The sequence below is a fragment of the Thamnophis sirtalis genome, unplaced genomic scaffold (genome assembly GCF_051295495.1).
Source record: "Thamnophis sirtalis isolate CommonGarterSnake01/CBP01778 unplaced genomic scaffold, rThaSir2_p1.2 scaffold_2, whole genome shotgun sequence".
NCBI lineage: Eukaryota > Metazoa > Chordata > Lepidosauria > Squamata > Natricidae > Thamnophis > Thamnophis sirtalis.
The window spans coordinates 7,400,474-7,422,418 of NW_028261382.1; the positions used below are offsets into that span (position 1 = coordinate 7,400,474).

At 44.2% G+C, this 21,945-nt stretch overlaps 1 protein-coding gene across 1 annotated transcript in view; it reads left to right on the plus strand.

The window, feature by feature from the left end:
* AP4E1 (adaptor related protein complex 4 subunit epsilon 1) overlaps nucleotides 1-21,945 on the plus strand; it is a 28,768-nt gene extending 6,823 nt beyond the window's left edge. Inside the window, exons 6-21 of the mRNA XM_087707592.1 lie at nucleotides 510-669; nucleotides 1,973-2,139; nucleotides 3,738-3,811; nucleotides 4,379-4,501; nucleotides 4,607-4,716; nucleotides 4,904-5,043; nucleotides 6,751-6,863; nucleotides 9,265-9,383; nucleotides 9,842-10,141; nucleotides 11,683-11,797; nucleotides 13,041-13,167; nucleotides 15,140-15,401; nucleotides 16,244-16,813; nucleotides 16,925-17,109; nucleotides 17,275-17,432; nucleotides 19,763-21,945. Coding sequence (XP_087563718.1) covers nucleotides 510-669; nucleotides 1,973-2,139; nucleotides 3,738-3,811; nucleotides 4,379-4,501; nucleotides 4,607-4,716; nucleotides 4,904-5,043; nucleotides 6,751-6,863; nucleotides 9,265-9,383; nucleotides 9,842-10,141; nucleotides 11,683-11,797; nucleotides 13,041-13,167; nucleotides 15,140-15,401; nucleotides 16,244-16,813; nucleotides 16,925-17,109; nucleotides 17,275-17,432; nucleotides 19,763-19,923 — 2,884 coding nt within the window. The 3' untranslated portion in view covers nucleotides 19,924-21,945. The remainder of the gene's footprint in view (nucleotides 1-509; nucleotides 670-1,972; nucleotides 2,140-3,737; nucleotides 3,812-4,378; nucleotides 4,502-4,606; nucleotides 4,717-4,903; nucleotides 5,044-6,750; nucleotides 6,864-9,264; nucleotides 9,384-9,841; nucleotides 10,142-11,682; nucleotides 11,798-13,040; nucleotides 13,168-15,139; nucleotides 15,402-16,243; nucleotides 16,814-16,924; nucleotides 17,110-17,274; nucleotides 17,433-19,762) is intronic.

Below are 21,945 nucleotides of genomic sequence, written 5' to 3' on the forward strand. Positions count from 1 at the left end.
GTGAAGCTTGTGAGATCTTAGAAATCTTCTGTAAACGCAGAGCTCAGGGCAGGGATGAAATTCAATTTTTTTTTCCTACCAGTTCTGTCGGCGTGGCTTGGTGGGTGTGGCTGGGTCATATGACCGGGCAGGCGTGGCTTGGTGATCATGTGACCGGGTGGGTATGGCTGCACAACTGACTCTAAAAGCAGCTGGACTTCACACGAATTGCCCCCTGCAACAAGCAGGAACCTCACAGATAATCCGGCACACCTTATTGTCGCACAGCTGATCATTAGTAAAAAAAAAAATGCTTTAAAAAAAAACTTTTTGAAAAAGTTCTCACGATTGCGCAGCACAGCTGATTGTGGCACAGCTGATCCTTGGAACTTAAAAAAAACATTTTAAAGCATTTTTTTAGTAGCGGCTCGGGCGAACCAGCCCGAACCGGTAGCATTTCAACCCTGGCTCAGGGTCATCCTGGATGTAAGAGTTCAACTCAACTCAATCCGATTTTTTCTTTTTTTTAGGGAAATTATTCGGAGAAAAGCTGTCCAGGCACTCTACAAATTCTACCTAATTGCTCCCAATCAAGTCCAGCATATTCACGACAAATTCCGGCGGGCGCTTTGTGATAGAGATGTGGGTGTTATGGCAGCTTCTTTGCACATCTATCTGCAGATGGTGAAGGTGGGATCCTTAAGCATCTTAGGGTGTTAATTGTGACAGCACATATTCCATGGCAGAATGTAAACAAGAACTACTTTCACCCGTACTAGAAATGATTCAACGAGGAAAATATAAATATTTAGGGTATGGTTTTTAAGGGGAAAGCGAACTGATTGAAGATTGAAATTAAAACACATTTTACGTGCCTATAAATATTGTATGTGAGTCAGAGAACAGAGAAAGTTGGAAAATAATATTTACAGATCATAGGGATTTGGGCATTTAGCTCAGAGATTCCAATCCTTTTTTGCACTGCTAATTCAATGCTTTTTATGGTTCCTTCTCATAATAATTACGGTCTCAGTAATTGCTTTATCCACTTACTGATACTATATCTCAGTGTCAACTAGTATTCTAAGATCCAGTGTTCTCTTTAATGAACAAAAATCTTGCTGTATTAGAACATGTCCTAAAATAAAATTATGATCCAGTGGGCAAGAGAGAAACGATTGGAGTCTTAAAATACTTTTGCAATCTTATCCTTAATATCTAATTAAATCTCGTGTAATATTACTGAAAGAGACACGGTGGCTCAGTGGCTAAGACTGAGCTTGTTGATCAGAAAGGTCGGCAGTTTGGCGGTTCGAATCCCTAGTGCTGCATAACGGAGTGAGCTCCCGTTACTTGTTCCAGCTTCTGCCAACCTAGCGGTTTGAAAGCATGTAAAAATGCAAGTAGAAAAATAGGAACCACCTTTGGTGGGGAGGTAACAGTGTTCCGTGTGCCTTCGGTGTTTAGTCATGCCGGCCACATGACCACGGAGACGTCTTCGGACAGTGCTGGCTCTTTGGCTTAGAAACAGAGATGAGATATAAAGAGATATAAATAAATTACTCAATACTCAATGAGCATCGCCCCCTAAAGTCGGGAACGACTAGCACGGATGTGTGAGGGGAACCTTTACCTTCAATATCACTGAATTCTTGCAAGGTTTAACAGCTCTGTGAAATTTCAATCCTTTTTAAAAATGACATTTGCTTCTTTTAAAAAGTGGATTCTATAGATGACACTTAAGGGCACTGTATACTCCGCCTGATGAAGACCCCTTAGAGATATGTATTATTTTAAACAGATTTTGTACTTGCTGATCAGAGAGTGCTTGTTCCATGTTTCATGTTTAACTGTCAGTTGCCTTCAGGTGTGAGAAATTGTTAAAACATTAGCTTTCACACTCTAATGAAATGCAGTGAACATGGCGACGAAATATTGTTAATTCTCGACTTGTCAATCCAATCTTACTTGAGTGTGTTGTATTTTTGTCTAGGAAGATTCCTCGGAATATAAGGATTTGACAAGCAGCTTTGTAACAATTCTGAAGCAGGTGGTCGGGGGAAAGCTCCCTGTGGATTATAACTATCACAACACTCCAGCCCCTTGGTTGCAAATCCAGCTTTTAAGAATATTGCGGCTACTTGGAAAAGATGACCCAAGGTAAATTCTCACAGTGGTTTTCAAAATGCAGTTGCAATGGATGGCTGTGAAGGTTGGACCATAAGGAAGGCTGAGCGCCAAAGAATGGAGGCCTTTGAACTCTGGTGCTGGAGAAGACTCCTGCATTGAGTCCCTTGGACTGCAAGGCCATCCAACCGGTCAGTCCTGGAGGAGAGCAACCCTGACTGCTCTTTAGAAGGCCAGATCCTGAAGAGGAAACTCAAATACTTTGGCCACCTGATGAGAAGGAAGGACTCCCTGGAGAAGAGTCTCATGCTGGGAACAATGGAGGACAAAAGAAGAAGGGGACGACAGAGAAGGAGGTGGCTGGATGTAGTCACAGAATCTATCTATCTATCTATCTATCTATCTATCTATCTATCTATCTATCTATCTATCTATCTATCATCTTCTGAAACTAAAATCCTTTGGCCACCTAATGAGAAGGAAGGACTCCCTGGAGAAGAGCCTCATGCTGGGAACGATGGAGGGCAAAAGAAGAAAGGGATGACATAGAAGGAGGTGGCTGGATGTAGTCACAGAATCTATCTATCTATCTATCTATCTATCTATCTATCTATCTATCTATCTATCTATCATCTATCTACCTACCTACCTACCTACCTACCTACCTACCTACCTACCATATCTATCTATCTATCTATCTATCTATCTATCTATCTATCTATCTATCTATCTATCTATCTATCTATCTATCTATCTATCTACCATATCTATCTATCTATCTATCTATCTATCTATCTATCTATCTATCTATCTATCTATCTATCTATCTATCTACCTACCTACCTACCTACCTACCTACCTACCTACCTACCTACCTACCTACCTACCTACCTACCTACCATATCTATCTATCTATCTATCTATCTATCTATCTATCTATCTATCTATCTATCTATCTATCTATCTATCTATCTATCTATCTATCTACCTACCTACCTACCTACCTACCTACCTACCTACCTACCTACCTACCTACCTACCTACCTATCTATCTACCAACCAACCATATCAATCTATCTATCTACCCACCCACCCACCCACCCACCCACCCACCTACCTACCTACCTACCTACCTACCTACCTACCTACCGTAACTATCTATGTATGTATGTATCTATCATCTTCTGAAACTCAAATCCTTTGGCCACCTAATGAGAAGGAAGGACTCCCTGGAGAAGAGCCTCATGCTGGGAACGATTGAGGGCAAAAGAATAAGGGGACGGCAGAGAATGAGGTGCCTGGAGGGAGTCACCGAAGCAGTCGGCGTGAGCTTAAATGGACTCCAGAGGATGGTAGAGGACAGGAAGGCTTGGAGGAACGTTGTCCATGGGGTTGCAATGGGTCGGACACGACTTTGCAACGAACAACAACATTCTCGCAGCTTCGATATGGAAAGCGGGAGAGAGAGCTGTTATTTGCAATACAGTTTGCAGATATGACTACGGTGCAGGCTAAATAATTGTTCAGAATCATTGAATTGTTTTAAGTCTGATAAAGAGCTGTGGAACAACAAAGTTTCTCTCTTTTTTTAAAAAAAAGTGATATTGAACATTTTCCTTCTCCTTTGTCAGGACCAGTGAATTAATGTATGACGTTTTAGATGAATCTTTAAGGAGAGCAGAAATCAACCACAACATTACCTATGGTAGGTGAAGTAAGATTGTCTTAATGTAAAGGGAACAAAATGTGTCTTTTTCACCAGTAATACAGGTAGTCCTTGACTTAATAACAGTTCATTTATGGAGACTCTAGAAAGTGCAGAGAAGAGCAACAAAGATGATGAGGGGACTGGAGGCTAAAACATATGAAGAACAGTTGCAGGAACTGGGTATGTCTAGTTTAATGAAAAGAAGGACTAGGGGAGACATGATAGCATGTCACCAATATCTCAGGGGTTGCCCCAAAGAAGAGAGAGTCAAACTATTCTCCAAGGCACCTGAATGTAGAAGAAGAAGCAATGGGTGGAAATTAATCAAGGAGAGAAGCAACTTAGAACTAAGGAGAAATTTCCTGACAGTGAGAACAATCAATCAGTGGAACAGAAATTGCCTCCAGAGGTTGTGAATCTTCCAACACTGGAAGTTTTTAAGAAGATGTTGGATAACCATTTGTCTGAAGTGGTGTAGGGTTTCCTGCCTAGGCAGGGGGTTGGATTAGAAGACCTCCAAGGCCCCTTCCAACTCTGATGTGTTGTGTTATGTTCTCTCTGCAGCAATCCTGTTTGAATGCGTCCACACCATTTACACAATTCATCCCAAACCTGATCTGTTTGAGAAGGCCGCCAAATGTATTGGGAAATTTGTCTTGTCCCCTAAAATTAATTTGAAATATTTGGGTAAGTTCTCTTGTTTTTTTTTGTCCCCTTCAACCCAGCGGAATAAACGCCGAATACCTACAATTTCATTTTTCCAACTTTCTAGTTTTTTCCTCCCCTCTTTAGGATTAAAGGCTTTAACGTATGTTATCCAGCAAGATCCCAGTCTTGCTCTCCAACACCAAATGACAATAATTGAGTGCCTGGAGCATCCTGATCCCATTATTAAAAGAGAGGTAATAAATACCAAGTTATGATTATTGTTACAGAGATACACACTGTTAGCAATGGAATTGATAAATAATTGCATTTCTTCGATTATCCCACTAGACTGGTCCTTAAACTGACTGCAGCTTTTTTAAAAATCCATCTTTCCCTCTGTTGAACTGGAGTCCAATTTATCCATTCTGCCTTCTCCTTCAGACCTTGGAACTTCTGTATCGAATAACCAATGAACAAAATGTCACCGTCATCGTACAGAAAATGCTCGACTACATAAATCAAAGCAAAGAGGAATATACCATCATCAACATCGCTGGAAAAATAGCAGAATTAGCGGAAAAATATCCTTTTACTTGCTGCGTGTGCCTGTTACTATCAGGTGTATGTCTGTATCCCTCCACATGTTTTTTTTTTAAAAAATGTGTTGATATATCATTTTGACAGTTCCTTTTATTGCATCTAAAATTCAGGTTTTTTTAAAGGCATCTGTCTCGCGATAACCTTGAAATTAACCCAAATAGAGTAGAATAGAATAAAGTAGAGTAGAAGAGAAGAGATCTGGAAGGGACCTTGGAGGTCCTCTAGTCCAACCCCCTGCTCAAGCAGGAAACCCAACACCATTTCAGACAAGCAGCTGTCCAGTCTCTTCTTAAAAACCTCCAGTAATAGGCAGGAAACCCTATACCGTTTCAAACAAATGGCTATCCAACATCTTCTTAAAGACTTCCAGTGTTGGGGCATTCACAACTTCTGGAGGCAACTTCTGTTCCACTGGTTAATTGTCCTCACTGTCAGGAAGTTTCTCCTTAATTCCAGATTGCTTCTCTCCTTGATTAGTTTCCAACCATTATTTCTTGTCTTGCCCTCTGGTGGAGAATAGTTGGACCCCCTCTCCTTTGTGGCATCCCCTCAAATACTGGAATGCTGCTCTGATGTCACCCCTAATTCTTCTTTTCTTTAGACTAGCCAGACCCCAAACCTGCAGCCGTTCTTCCTGTGGTTTGATTGCATTAGGTTCAAAATTTTGCTTCCAACTGGGTCACCTTATATCAGAGCTTGTATTGTGCCTTTGAAAGCTGCATTCCTGACATCTGAAACCCATGGGAATCCTAGCAAATATAGGTAGTCCTCCCTTAACAACCATAACCGGGACTGGCAATGCTGCCACTAAAGTGAGACATCCTGTGACTTGTGATTTTGCTACTTCCCGCATTGATTTCTGCTTAGGTTTAGGTTTAATTTATTTGTATGCCGCCCTTTTCCCTGAAGGGACTCAGGGCGGCTCACAACTCAAAAAGGGAAGGGAAATACAAACAGAGTTACAAAAACATAAAAACCATACATAGTTAAAAGCACAACAATCATACCATTCGAAGTGGGGCAGCAAGTCTTTAGCCCCAGGCCTGTCGGAACAGCCAGGTTTTAAGGGCTATGTGGAAGGCCTGGAGGGTGGCGAGGGTACGAATCTCCACGGGGAGTTCGTTCCAGAGGGTCGGAGCAGCCACAGAGAAGGCTCTCCTCCGGGTGGTCGCCAGTCGACACTGGCCGGCAGATGGAATTCGGAGGAGGCCTAGTCTGTGGGATCTAATTGGTCTAGTGGAGGTAATTGGCAGTAGGCGGTCTCTCAAGTACCCAGGTCCAATACCATGAAGGGCTTTCCAGAAGTCAAGGCATGCAGCTTGCAAATGACCGTTGTGATTGCAGGATGCTGCTGTGGTTGTGAAGACCTCCCAATTGCAAGCCCCTGAATGTTGATCCTATGACCCCAGGAACACCGCAGTGATTGGTTGTAGTCGAGCGGTGACTGAACAAGAAAGCCATTAAGTGAGGACTTACTGTATGTAATAGGTACAGACTTGTGCAAACGCCTTGCTCTGATTTCAGGTCCCTGAAAATGTTAAATAAATGCTTCCCCTCTTCGTGCGCAAATAACTTTAATAAAGAAATTGACTGTTTGGACTCTGCAATGAAACATCTGATGCCGTAATAGAACACTTAATCCTGCCTTGATGGCAACTGCCGTGTCCTTTCCTTAATGTCCCTGGCACATATGCGCCAAACAACGAATGGTTCATCCGGACGATGAATGCCGTGTTTTCGGTGGGAGGCGATAAAATGCATCCTGACATTCTGAACAGTTTCTTACGACTTCTTGCTGAAGGTGAGCAAACCGTGGGTGAGAATGTCACGATATTCATGAGCTGGCAGAGAGATGGTAGCAAGGTTCAGCTAATGAGGCTTATTTGGAAACAGAAACTTAAGTAACACATCTGGGCGTGGCTTTAGTTAGTTGTATTAAGCTCCGAGCTCCGAAACAGAAAGTAATCTTTCTTCTGCCTGTGTTTTGCTTGTAACCAGAACAGAACAGAACAGAATAGAATTCTTTATTGGCCAAGTGTGATTGGACACACAAGGAATTTGTCTTTGGTGCGTAGGTTCTTAGTGTATATAGAATAGGAATGGAATGGAATGGAATATGAGAAGAGAAAGTAGAATAGAATAGAATAGAGTAGAGTAGAGTAGAATTCTTTATTGGCCAAGTGTGATTGGACACACAAGGAATTTGTCTTTGGTGCAGATGCTCTAAGTGAACATAAAAAGACAAGATACATTCGCCAAGAATCATAAGGTACAACACTTAATGATAGTCATAGGGTACAAAGAGCCGAGGTGGTGCAGTGGTTAGCGTGCAGTACTGCAGGCCACTTCAGCTGACTGTTATCTGCAGTTCAGCGGTTCTAATCTCACCGGCTCAAGGTTGACTCAGCCTTCCATCCTTCCGAGGTGGGTGAAATGAGGACCCAGACTGTGGGGGCGATATGCTGACTCTGTAAACCGCTTAGAGAGGGCTGAAAGCCCTATGAAGCGGTATATAAGTCTAACTGCTATTGCTATTGCTAAACTATCAGGAACAATATCAATAAATCGTAAGGATACAAGCAACAAAGTTACAGTCCTACAGTCGTAAGTGGAAGGAGATGGGTGATGGGAACAATGAGAAGATTAATAGTAGTGCAGACCTTAGTGAATAGTACACTGTTGAGGGAATTCGTGGCATGACAAAACCGCGCTCGACTAAGCCGCGCCTGATTAAACCGCGTCACTGACGTCATCAACAGGGCGACAACAGCGAGCACGGAGAAAGAAGGGCGCTTTAAATAGCGCTTTGAAAGCAAGCCGATTCAACTTAAGGTAAGGGTTAGGTTTAGGGTTAGCTTTAGGATTAGGTTAAGGGTTAGGGTTAGGGTTAGGTTAAGGGTTAGGGTTAGGTTTAGGATTAGGTTAAGGGTTAGGATTAGGTTTAGGGTTAGGTTAAGGGTTAGGTTTAGGGTTAGGTTAAGGGTTAGGTTTAGGTTTAGGGGGGTTAGGTTTAGGTTTAGGGGTTAATTTTAGGTTTAGCGTTTACAGCATGCTTCTGTCTCCGCGCTGTTGTCGTCCTGTTGATGACGTCAGCTACGCGGTTTCGTCGAGCGCACTTTAGTCGAACATGGTTTTGTGGTGGAACCGAGGGAATTATTTGTTTAGCAGAGTAATGGCGTTTTGGGAAAAAAAACCTGTCCTTATGTCTAGTTGTTCTGGTGTGCAGTGCCCTGTAGCGTTGTTTTGAGGGTAGGAGTTGAAACAATTTATGACCAGGGTGCGAGGGGTCTGTAGATATTTTCACAGCCCTCTTTTTGACTCGTGCAGCATACAGGTCCTCAATGGAAGGCAGATTGGTAGCCATTGTTTTTTCTGCAGTTCTGATTATCCGTTGAAGTCTGGGTCTGTCTTGTTGGGTTGCAGAGCCAAACCAGACAGTGATGGAGGTGCAGATGACAGACTCAATAATTCCTCTGTAGAACAGAATCAGCAGCTCTTAAGGCAGTTTGAGCTTCCTGAGTTGGCGCAGAAAGAACATTCTTTGTTGTGCTTTTTTAATGACGTTTTTTGAGACTGGGTGTCCATTTTAGGACTTGTGATACGATAGAATCTAGAAACCTACTACCACGTTGGAGAATCCACTAGTGGTATTGTACATTTACTCATGCGTTATTATGTGTATAAAGAAGTTAATGAATCCTCTGTGTGCTTTCGGGATCAGGAGGCTGTGAGTTCAATCCTAGGTAGAGGCAAGTATCCTTCTCTCTCTGCGCACGGTGAGAATATATTTCTGCTGAATAGAACTCCGCATTGGCGATAGGAAGGCATCCAGCCATTAATAGCAATAGCAGTTAGACTTATATACCGCTTCATAGGGCTTTCAGCCCTCTCTAAGCGGTTTACAGAGTCAGCATATTGCCCCCAACAACAATCCGGGTCCTCATTTTACCCACCTCGGAAGGATGGAAGGCTGAGTCAACCCTGAGCCGGTGAGATTTGAACCGCCAAACTGCAGCTTAGCAGTCAGCTGAAGTGGCTGCAGTTCTGCACTCTAACCACTGCACCACCTCGGCTCTGTTCAGTTGCTCAGACCCCCATTTCTGCAACAAACTCTGACGCAATGATTCCAACCCTTTTATTAAAAATAATAATAATTTCCAAGACTTTTTTTTTTTAAAAAAAACACACCCTGTTTTTCTTAGGCTTTGAAGACGAGAAGGAAGACATTCAGCTGCGGTTTCATGCTGTCCAATCTTACCTGGCGTTACTAGAGGACAAAAATGCAATTTATCCACAGAAATTTCTTCAAGTGATGAGTTGGGTAAGAAAAAAAAGATTAGATGTATTTCTTTTTTTAAAAAAAAAGAACGATATTCTTGCTGAATATTTCTATTTCATGCAGTAGAAAATGAATTTTGCCAGTTTAGCAGCTTCTTAAACGAGGGAAGTCCCAAATTAGAATTTACAGACTCATTAGAACACTGTGCTATCAGTGGTGCTGTGGCCTAGAGATGGAATTCTCGCCTTACAATCAGGAGGCTGTGAGTTCAATCCTAGGTAGAGGCAAGTATTCTTCTCTCTCTGGGCACGGTGAGAATATATATCTGCTGAATAGAACTCCACACTGGCGATAGGAAGGCATCCAGCCATTAAACACTCAGCTCTGTTCAGTTGCTCAGAACCCCACCCCGCAAAGGATTATGGGGGTCGTTAAAAAGATGGTGATTAGAACGCTTTCCATTATTGCCTAATCCAGATGTTCTGATTTCCTCGTGACAGGTATTGGGGGAGTACAGTTACCTCCTGCAAAACGTGGACCCTGAAGTTGTTTTAGCAAGCTTGTATCGGATCCTTAAAAGCCACGCCAGTTGTGAATCCAAGGCCTGGATCATGGCTGCAATTTCTAAAATAGCGTCTCGTACGACCGGCTCGAAGACGGTGGAGAGGTTCCTCTTGGAATTCAATGGGTCTTTGGATACCAGCATGAGGCAGCAGGCGTTTGAATTAAAATACCTTTGTGAAAACAAGGAACTGATGAAGAGGTTGTTTCCGCTGGATGCCAGCTGTAAGGACATTGTGGTGAGTCCTTGTTGCCGTAGGTGTAATGGCACGTGAGAATGACCTTGGGGGAGCAGGAGGAAGGTGTAATGGCACGTGAGAATGACCTTGGGGAGGGGGCCAGGAGGAAGAGCCGCATCGAGACAATCACATCTCCAGCATTTAGATTCGGATACAATATACATTCATATTTTCAATTGACCATAATGTCACCAATCATCCAGAATTCCAAGAATTGTTTCCCATTATTAATTATTGACCCCACTAAGTTTCTTAAATAAAAGTGGGGGGGGGGGAAGAGAGATGTCCCTTCAAACTTGTAGGGCTCTGTTCTTGTAACCTTACAATAAAGACGGAGTTAATAATCTTGGGGGTATTGTCTGACTACCTTGAAAGTCTAATAATACAGCAGTTGTGTTTTTAAAAATGTGGTTCAGTAAATAAAAGATCTCGGAGAGCCATTTTACCTGGAACAGTGCAGACTGTTCTGGACATTATTCATAATAAAATCTAATGTCCAGGCTTAAGCACTTCATCCAGTCCTTGTTGAGGACACCTGATTCCAATTAGCTTCTTTGCAAGGACCTCATTGTACCTTGATGATGCCAGAGCTGCCTGCTGTGAACGAGCAAGTGGGATCTGGCAGGTCTGCTGGGGGAAAAAAATAATAATAATCCAGAATTAGGCTTCTTTTCAAAATATCTCACCCTGGGGTGTCCAAACTTGGGAACTTTAAGACTTGTGGACTTCAACTCCCAGAATTCCCCAGCCAGCATGGAAGGAAGGAAGGAAGGAAGGAAGGAAGGAAGGAAGGAAGGAAGGAAGGAAGGAAGGAAGGAAGGAAGGAAGGAAGGATGCATGTATGCATGCATGCATGCATGCATGCATGGCTGTCTGGGGAATTCTGGGAGTTGAAGTCCACAAGTCTTAGTCTTTAGTCTACAAAGATAGAAAGAGAAAGAAAAAGGAAAGAAAACTTTAAGACTTGTGGACTTCAACTCCCAGAATTCCCCAGCCAGCCATGCTTCCTTCCTTCCTTCCTTCCTTCCTTCCTTCCTTCCTTCCTTCCTTCCTTCCTTCCTTCCTTCCTTCCTTCCTTCCTTCCTTCCTTCCTTCCTTCCTTCCATGTTGGCTGGGGAATTCTGGGAATTGAAGTCCACAAGTCTTAAAGTTTTCTTTCCTTTTTCTTTTTCTTTCTATCTTTGTCTCTCTCTTTTTTTCTCTCACCCTCCCTCCCTCCCTCCCTCCCTCCCTTCCTTCCTTCCTTCCTTCCATGCTGGCTGGGGAATTCTGGGAGTTGAAGTCCACAAGTCTTAAAGTTTTCTTTCCTTTTTCTTTTTCTTTCTATCTTTGTCTCTCTCTTTTTTTCTCTCACTCTCCCTCCCTCCCTCCCTCCCTCCCTCCCTTCCTTCCTTTCTTTCTTCCTTCCTTCCTTCCTTCCTTCTTTCCATGCTGGCTGGGGAATTCTGGGAGTTGAAGTCCACAAGTCTTAACGTTCCCAAGTTTGGACACCCCTGATCTAACCGAATAATAATCTTCAACTCATGTCTGATTCTGTATAGGTCGACGCTTCCTTGTCTTTCTTAGACGGCTTCGTGGCCAAAGGACTGGACCGGGGTGCGTTGCCGTACAAACCTCATCACCAAAGACAGGAAGAGAAACTGTCCCAGGAAAAAGGTGATTGCTTTCTAAGAACTGAAGATCATGTATTGCTTCCTCACTTATTCCTAATTGCTTCCTAACAGAACAATTAATAGCAACAGCACTTAGACTTATAGACCGCTTCACAGTGCTTTTACAGCCCTCTCTAAGCGGTTTACGGAGTCAGCATCTTGCCCCCAACAATCTGGGTCCTCGTTTTACCCACCTCGGAAGGACGGAAGGCTGAGTCAACCTTAAGCCAGTCAGGATCGAACTGTTGGCAGTCGGCAGTTAACCTGCAATACTGCATTCTAGCCACAAGGAAGGAGGGAGGGAGGAAGGAAGGAAGGAAGGAGGGAAGGAAGGAAGGGCAATAGCAATAGACTTATATACCGCTTCACAGGGCTTTACAGCCCTCTCTAAGCGGTTTACAAGTCAGCCTCTTGCCCCCAACAATCAGGGTCCTCGTTTGACCCACCTCGGAAGGAGGGAAGGCTGAGTCAACCTTGAGCCCAAATTGCAGGCAGCTGGCAGTCGGCAGAAGTAGCCTGCAGTACTGCACTCTCACCACTACGCCACCTCGGCTCTTTAACTGGTGGAACAGCTTGCTTTCAGAAGTGGTGGGTGCTTCATCAGTGGAGGTTTTAAGAAGAGCCAGTTGTCTGAAATGGGGTAGGGTCTCCTCCTTGATTAGGGGGTTGGACTAGAACAGTGGCCCCCAACTTTTAGGGCACCAAGGACTGGTTCCGGGGAGAGGGGCTTTTCCGTGGACCAGAGGGGATGTGGTTTCATGTGCTGCCTGCATCCTGCAAATGGGGCTTCATTTGTTTCATGGCATGGTTTCTGGCATCCTGTGCTGGTTCATGGACCAGGGTTTGGGGGGCCCTGGACTAGAAGATCTCTTAAGGTCCCTTCCAGCTCTTTTCTGATTGATTGCTTAATCAATCATGAGAGCTGTGGTGGATCAGTGGTTAGAACACGGTACTGCAGGCTACTTCTGCTGACTGCCGGCAGCCTGCAATTTGGCAGTTCGAATCTCACCAAGCTGAAGGTTGACTCAGCCTCCCATCCTTCCAAGGTGGATCAAATGAGGACCCAGATTGTTGGGGGGCAAGAGGCTGATTCTGTAAACTGCTTAGAGTGAGCTGTAAAGCACTGTGAAGCGGTATGGAAGTCTTAAGTGCTATTGTTATTAACGGAATATTTTTTCCACGTTTTTGCAAATAGTTGTTTATGTTCTGGCTTGACAGACATTGATAATTGTTATTTCTCTTTGCAGCTTTGAATTTTGAACCGTACGGAGAATCCCTTTCTCGGAGCTTCTCTGCATCAAGATTTACCGGCAGACAGTCTCCAACCGGAGTTTCTCTGGGCTCGGATAATAGTGTTGAGACAGGACAGAAAGAGTAAGTACGTTTGTCTCTTCAGCAAGAACTCCCAAAACGCAGCCTGCCCTCCATTCATATCTTGCAACACAACTGCTTGGCCATCAAAACAAGCAACCTCCGTCAAAATCGGGGCAGAGCAAAATGCAATGTTATCGGTCATGCTAAAATTCTGAAGCGAGTGGGAGATCCGACAGATTCTTGATGTGCCTTGCTGACAACTTTTGCCATACAAAAGGTGGAAGAGACAATGAGAAGAGCATCTACACTGGACTTAATTCTTACGTATAGGGTTGAAATGGTTGAGGGAAAGGGAAGCTGTAGGAACTTTGGGGTGGGGGGACGTGAGAATGATTAATCAGTGGGACAGCTTGCTTGTTTGGACTTGTGAGTGCTCCATCGCTGGAGGTTTTTCAAGATAAGATTGGACAGCCTTGGGAATGGTATAAGATCTGCCTTGGGCAGGGAGTTGAATGGAAGAGAACAGAATGAGAGAATTGGAAGGGACCTTGGCAGGGGTGGGTTTCAAAATTTTTAGAACCTATTCTGTAGGTGTGGCCTGTTTTGTGGGAGTGGCTCCTCGGTCATGTGACTGGGTGGGTGTGGCTCAGTGGGCGTGTGACCGGGTGGGCGTGGCCAACTTGGAAAATGTGGTGAAACTCACTTAACAATGCTCTTGCTTAGTAACCAAAATTTTGGGCTCAATAGTGGTCATAAGTTTTCTCTTTCTTTCTTCCTTCCTTCCTTCCTTCCTTCCTTCCTTCCTTCCTTCCTTCCTTCCTTCCTTCCTTTTGTCTCTCTCCACCTCTTTCTTCTCTCTCCCCCATTTCCTTTTTCTTTCTTTTTTATTTCTCTTTCTATCTTTGTCTCTCTCTTTTTTTTCTCTCACTCTCCCTCCATTCCTTCCTTCCTTCCTTTCTTGTGTGTATCTCTTCCTTTCCTGTGTGTATCTCTCCCCCTTCCTTCCTTCCTTCCTTTTGGAACAGGTTCCAAAAGGTATGCTAAATTTCATGAACCGGTTCTGGCGTACCGGTGCGAACCGGGAGAAACCCACCCCTGGACCTTGGAGGTCTTCTAATGCAATCTCTGCTCAAGTAGGACACCCTATATCATTTTAGAGAAATGGCTGTCCAGTCTCTTCTTAAAAGCTTCCAGTGATGGAGCACACACAACTTCTGAGGGCAAGCCATTCCACTGATTCATTGTTCTTACTATCAGGAAATTTCTCCTTAGTTCTAGGTGGCTCCTCTCCTTGATTAGTTGTCCTCCTCTGTTTCTTGTCTTGCCATCTGGCGCTTTGGAATATAGGTTGACCCTCTCAAATATTGGAACATGTGCTATCATGTCACCCCTAGTTCTTTTATTTATTTATTTGATTGTTTGTTTGTTTGTTTTTTTAAAATATTTTTATTAACAAACATGTAAAATACGCACACCCAAAAAGTAGACGTACATCGCATTTACACAATACAATACGAACAGGAACCTCCTGTTCTTTCTAATAGCAATTGCCAATCGATACCGCTCACCTTATATTATTTCCCCTTCTATTGTATTTCATTTGGATTTCACCATTCTTAACCCTCTTATTTTACCCACAACTATTATTTTTTTTGAGTTTTGTTATATTCTTTCATTGATTTTTGTTCCTTTCCTCCATCCACTTATACCTCCATTTATCCCATATCTGGTAGAATTCTGATTCTTTCTTTCCCTGGATTTCTTTAGTTAGTTTATCCATTTTGGCACAGTCCCTAGTTCTTTTCACTAGACTACACATATACCCACTTTCTGCAACCGTTCTTCATATGTTTCCGCCTAATCCTCTTGCTCTTGACCAAAATTGGATGCGCATTCCATACTTGGAATGCTGTGTCCCAATTTTGATCACCATCCTATGAAAATATTGGAGGTCTTCTCATTGGACTAGAAAACCTCCAAGGTCTCTTCCAGCTCTAGGATTCTTTGATTCTAACCGCTATCCCCTCTTTAGGAACAACAGTCTGAAGCTCGAAGGCGTAAAGAAATTGTGGAGCAAAGAAGGTTACCTCCCCCAGAAGAAAAACCAGGAAGAAAAAGAAGAGAAAACCACGGAGGCTGCCCTTCAGGGCGGCCCATCAGTAGAGACGGTGGCTAGCACTTTCCCATTGCAGCCTAAGGAAGAAATGACGGATCTCACAGAAGGGACGAAAGAAAAGCAGCAGCTGGCTTCAGCACTCTTTGTCGGGCTAGGAGCACAGAATAGCACTAATCTGGTAGGCTAAATTGTCTTTCCTTCCTTCCTTCCTTCCTTCCTCCCTCCCTCCCTCCCTCCCTCCCTCCCTCCCTCCTCCCTCCCTCCCTCTCTTCTTCCTCCCTTCCTTACTTCCGGGCTAGGATCACAAAGGAACACTAATCTGGTAGGCTGGCTAAATTGCCCTTCCTTCCTTCCTTCCTTCCTTCCTTCCTTCCTTCCTTCCTTCCTTCCTTCCTTCCTTCCTTCCTTCCTTCTCCCTCCCTCCCTCCCTCCCTCCCTCCCTTCCTTCCTCCCTTCTGGGCTAGGATCACAAAGCAGCACTAATCTGGTAGGCTGGCTAAATTGCCCTTCCTTCCTTCCTTCCTTCCTTCCTTCCTTCCTTCCTTCCTTCCTTCCTTCCTTCCTTCCTTCCTTCCTTCCTTCCTTCCTTCCTTCCTTCCTTCCTTCCTTCTCCTCCCTCCCTCCCTTCCTTCCTCCCTTCTGGGCTAGGATCACAAAGCAGCACTAATCTGGTAGGCTGGCTAAATTGCCCTTCCTTCCTTCCTTCCTTCCTTCCTTCCTTCCTTCCTTCCTTCCTTCCTTCCTTCCTTCCATCCATCCATCCATCCATCCATCCATCCATCCATCCATCCATCCATCCATCACAAAGCAGCACTAATCTGGTAGGCTGGCTAAATTGTGTTTCCCTTCCTTCCTTCCTTCCTTCCTTCCTTCCTTCCTTCCTTCCTTCCTTCCTCCCTCCCTCCCTCCCTCCCTCCCTCCCTCCCTCCCTCCCTCCCTCCCGAATCAGTTATCTGTATGTGCTTTCTGGATTTGACTTTTTGCAACAAACTCTTAACCCTTTTTACCTGTCTTTTTAAGATGGGGAAAGCCGACCCCGCAGCCCAGAGGTTTACCCAGAAATCTAAAGCGAATGAAGCCCTCCCTAATGAGAGTTCACCACCTATGGAAAGAACCCCAGCCGCTTCCCTATTTCAGGAAGGGTTAACCGGAAAGAAGGACCTTTTTGTAAACAACGGACATCTCAAGTTCAGGAAAGCTTCCCTACATTCTCCTGAAGTGCCCGAATCCAAGGCGATGCTCGATCGCTCCCATTCGTTTCCGGAAGGTGGGTTGAATGAAAAGACCCCGGATTACCAATTTTCGCCGTCTCCTTTACTCACCCATGATCGCGTGGACATTTTTCATCCTTCCCCAAGTTCTCCCGCTCTGGTTCAGAACCAACTTTCACCGACGCCTCGTCTCCCAGATGAAGCAGCACGCCATCCTCATTCAGACACTACAGAACTTTGCAGCAATGAATCCCTGCTTGTATACTTTTCTAAAGTCTGGAAAGAGGACCGCCTTCTGATTTTTTTATTTCTCGCCAATAAAAGCCCTTCCGTTCTGAAAAACGTCAATCTGGAATTGCAACACTCCGAACATTTTAAGGTAACCGTTTTAGCATCCTTTTGGCTCGGTTCTGCTATTGTGCTGGATCCAAAACAAGCATCTTTAATCTGTGCTTTGTTTTTTTCCCCCCATTCTTCTTTTATATTGAAGATGGTAGAAAATTTTGGCTGCCAACTTGCTGTGATAGAAGGTAAAACTATAGAAAGTTTCCAGATGCATGTAGAGATGGAGAAGCCTTGCTCTTCAGGAAAAATCTTTGGATGCATCAGTTATCTGCTAGAATTGGACGTCCAGCTCAGATTCTCTTTCTCTTTGGAGCTGCTGGATTTTATTAGGTAACTGTATAAAATAATTTATTTCCTGCCTAAGCAGGGGGTTGGACTAGAAGACCTCTAAGGTCCCTTCCAACTCTGCTATTGTGTTGTGTTGGACAATTTTTCTTCCTCTTTTTGCACACTTTTCTCCTTTATTTCATTTCTTATCAACAACCCTGTTTGCAGACCGATGAAGATGAGCACGGATGAATATGGAAAGCTGTGGCTCTCCATTTCAAATGAAGTCAGACAAAATCTAAAAGTGGCATCATCTCAAGGAACTCTGCCCTCGATGCTAGACATCTTTCAACAAAAACTGAAGCTACATATTGTTGACATCATAGGTACGTAACTTAACATTGTTTCAGATTCACGACATACTGTATATCCGTGGTGACAAACCTATGGCATGCATGCCACAGGTAGCACATAGAGCCCTGTTCTGACCCCCCTCGTCCCACACCAAAGCACGCCGAGCCAAAGATACTTTACGGAATTTATTAACAGACAGACAGGTCCTTGGCAGCAATCCAGCACAGACAAGACTTGGCAGCAATCCAGCCTGCCAAGCTAACACTACAGTTCTCCAACATTAGTTAATGCGTTGACTTCTACAAAAGGGGCGTGTGCACAAGCAGTCCTTTTATAGTCTGGAGAGGAGCCTAATTACCACCAGCTGAGTGCAATTACCTCCTGTAACTACACAACTGTTCCTTACGCCTATTAGCTCTCCGGTGCCGGGCATCTAGGAACAACTCCCTTGGCTCCTCCCCACTGCTGACGTCCGGATCACACTCCCTTGTCTCCTCCCCACTGGTTCAAGGCTCAGGCGCCTCCTGGTGGCCAACCAGCCTCTCTGCGCCCTGCTCGGAGTCGGAACCCTGTCCAGGGTCCTCCACATCCTCCAAAGCCGACTCATAGGGCCCCTCACTGTCGGAGTCTGGTGGCAGCTCCAATGGCTCCTGCTGGGCCACAACAGAGCCCTCTCTGTGGGCACGTGAGCTGTCGTCCCAGCTCAGCTGTATCGTGCATGCGCGCATGCCTCCCGCCTGCCAGCTATTTTTTGGGTCTTTGCCGTACATGCACAGGAGGGTGCATGCAGAAGATGTGCATGCATGTATGGTGGGGCGTACATGCGCCCCACCGTACATGCACAGGGGGGCATGTACGCATGCAGGGGAGCATGCACAGAGGGGCATGACGCATCTGGGGGCGTGCACACATGCATGGGGGGCAGGGCGCATCCAGGGTGGTGCATGCACATTGCACTATGGGTGTGCTTTCAGCAGACGATAACAAAAAACTAGCCATCACTGACATATATGATCCTGAAGTTCTGGGTTAGTGCCAGGAGTTTAAGCCACATTTTCCCAAAATTGGAACGATTTGACTCTTGACTGAGGTGAAGCTACTTCTCTGAGGTAATTGGAAACCATTCGGGTTTTCCTCAGAAATTTGGACCCCCTTTTAGAGTTTCAAGGACAAGGAGATACAGACAAGAAGTCAGTAGTTATTTTACACTCCCTCAAATTCTCAGTGTAGGGAAAATGTTCAATAATTGTCTCTCTCTCTCTCCCTTTTTACATCCAAATTGAAACCTCAGGGAATGACAGTTGAACAGAGCCAGATGTTTCCTCAGCCACTGGAGAAAAGAAAAGGGTGTTTTGGGAAATAAGTATTTTAATTCAGCCTCAGATAGCATTATTCATAAAGCATCATGCTGTGCAGCTTAGGATAAAAAAAAGAAAACAAAAATCACACAATTCCCACCCACCCACACCTTTGAGGCAGAAAGTTATTGGAAATTCCTGTAGGCAATGTGTGACATTTTGTCTTTGAATAATAAGCCCACATGTGTCGCAGTGATTATGCCATCTTGTGAAGTGTTAATACCACTTTATAAGGCCTTGGTAAGGCCACACTTGGAATTCTGCATCCTGTTTTGGTCACCACAATGTTAAAAAAGATGTGGAGACTCTAGAAAGAGTGCAGAGAAGAGCAACAAAGAGGATTAGGGGACTGGAGGATAAAACATATGAAGAACGGTTGCGGGAACTGGGTAGGTCTAGTTTAATGAAAAGAAGGACCAGGGGAGACATGATAGCAGTCTTCCAATATCTCAAAAATGAGGGAGTCAAGCTATTCTCTAAAGCACCTGAGGGTAGGACAAGAAGCAATGGGTGGAAACTAATCAAGGAGAGAAGCAACTAAGGAGAAATTTTCTGACAGAACAATTATCAGTGAAACAATTTGCCTCCAGTTGTGAATCCTCCAACATTGGACATTTTAAAGAAGATGTTGGATATCCATTTATCTGAAGTGGTGTAGGGTTTCCTACCTAAGTAGGGGGGTTGGACTAGAAGACCTTCAAGACCCCTTCCAACTCTGTTATTCTAAATTCTAAGAAGGACCTGGTGTAGGAGAAGAGCAAGCAGAGCTGAGGGTGGGTGGAGTTAAGCACACCATCAGCTGAGAGTTGTTATGTGGTCACAAATGGTTGAAATCCCACGTTTCTTGAATTCTGTTGATCCTTTTCTAGCGCCAATGCAGTATTGGATTAGGTTCCTAGATATAGGCCCGAGCGATAAATCTCCTGAACTGCAATTTTATGTATGGTGCTGATCCTTTGCGCCTGAAACCCGGATATTAAGAACTTTCCCAATGCCTCCTTTAGGAAATGAAGGAATCGCCGCTTGTCGACTGCTTCCATCAATCCCGTGTCTTCTCCACTGCCGGCTCCATGCTGGGACATTGGCCTTGTGGTTGAGATCCCCTTGTCCTGCTCTACCAGACTGTTTACTTTATCAGTGTCAGAAGGTGATGGAAGAATCCTGAAAAACGACACGGTCTCCTTTTTGGACTGGAATGAAAGAGCCGTGTGGTTGTGCGTTAGGGGTTTATCAAATCCAACTTCTGTTCTCCACGGAGTGAAGATGTATCTCGGCACCTGTGTGGCTCTCCTTCCAGTGGGAGGGGGAAACCCATCAGGGTGTTTGCCTGGCATTGACATTGGCAGTAAGGAATGGGTAGCTGAATTGAGGGACGTTACGCAAGGCACCCGTTTTCTTTTTAATGTATTTGTCAAACTCAACGGGGGATTTATTCGTAGGATCAGCTACTTGAATTACTCGCTCCCTAGTGCAGAGAGCCGCCTCCTGCTTATTTTGCTGAAACTCTTGGGGTGGTTTCTTAAGCCCTTGTGGAAACAACCCGCGGGTCACAAACATCCAGGGATAATCTTCAGTTTGTTAAGTTTATCCGTGATTGCACCATCAATGCATCACGGCTGGGTGATGGCACTGTGGGAAAGTTCTTGACCTGGCACCGGTCACCATTGACTGTACCTCAACAATCAGTGTCAGAGTTGGGAGTTGGTCTTCAATGTATTTATGGTATGGATATATAGTAGGATGACAGGTTTGTGTGTGTGTGTGTGATCAAGGAAGTACGTTTTGCCAACACAGCTTGAGATGAGTTGTGTGATTCTAGGTATGCAATACAGAGTTTCTATAGTTTTTTGCGTTCAACGTCCAGATCTTCTGATTTGGTGAGCTTTTTTAAGTAACATCACCCACCCACCCACCCCAACGAAAGAAGACTCCGAGGCTGGAGTTTCCTCTAAGTTCCATTTTATTAAGAGATGTCTTATCCGGAAGCTTTCAGATTCAGGTTTCCCCCACACCCAAGGGAAAGTCCAAATCCCTGCCCAGAACCCACATGTCCATCCCATGGCCCAATCAGGCACGGTCTCAACTGGAGATGCCTCCCAGTCACACCACTCCAGGTGCAGGGCAAGACGTCCTTGACTCTCCCGAGAAAGGGATGTTATTTAGACTATACATCTCCCATACTCCATATAATCCCCCCTCCCATTTTCCCACAGTAGGAAATGTGGCAGGCCTGAAGGCCCAATGCCAAAGATGGCTTCCAGGCCTGAAACTGTCCTTTCTGATCTTCCCGCTATTTATGGCCATGTGAAAGCGTATAAGTATAATTACTTTTATTTAAAAAAAATATGACATTGGAAGGGACCTCATTTTTTTTAAAAATAACTCAAGGTGGCAAACATATTTAATACTCCTTCTTCCCTGTTTTTTTCCACAAGAACCACCTTGTGAGGTGGGTTCAGCTGAGAGAGAAGGAGGGAGAGAGAGAGAGAGAGACTGATCAGTAATATAAAATTACGATTGATTTATATGCCACCATTTTGAAGCTTTCCTAGCGGGGGAATTCTGGGAGTTGAAGTCCGTACACCTTCAAGTTGCAAAAGTTGAGCAACGCTAGGTATTTAGTTTTTTTTTTCTTTTCTTTTCCTTAGTTTATGCCATTAACTTCTTTCGCTTACCGTTTCTTAGTCCCGGTAATGTCGCTTGTTCTGAAAAAAAACATACAATTATGGATATGTAGGTGTAGTTAATGGATAGAAGACTGTTGCTAAGTAGTTTGCAAGGCGCTGTGAGAGAAAATAAGAGAATATCCTTTGTGAACTGCATACAATTCTGACTGTAGAACCATTCTACCTTCTCACTTTAAGAAAGTAGAATGCAATTAACTAACAAAGGGATTGAATTTTGGTAGGGGTTGCCACACACACACACACACTGATTTTTCAATGTTGTCACAAAGGAATTCTTTAAAATGCACTAAAGAAATGTATTAAATCAGAGGTCTCCAACCTTGGCGACTTCAAGAATTCCCCAGCCAGCATGAGTAGGGAATTTTGGGTGTTGAAGTCTTAAAATAGCCAAAGTTGGAGACCCCCTATTTTATATTATCTACAGAGACTGTTGTAATGATCATGTTTACTATATATGCCTTATGGATTAAAAATAGGAGTTTATGGGTTGGAAGGATGAA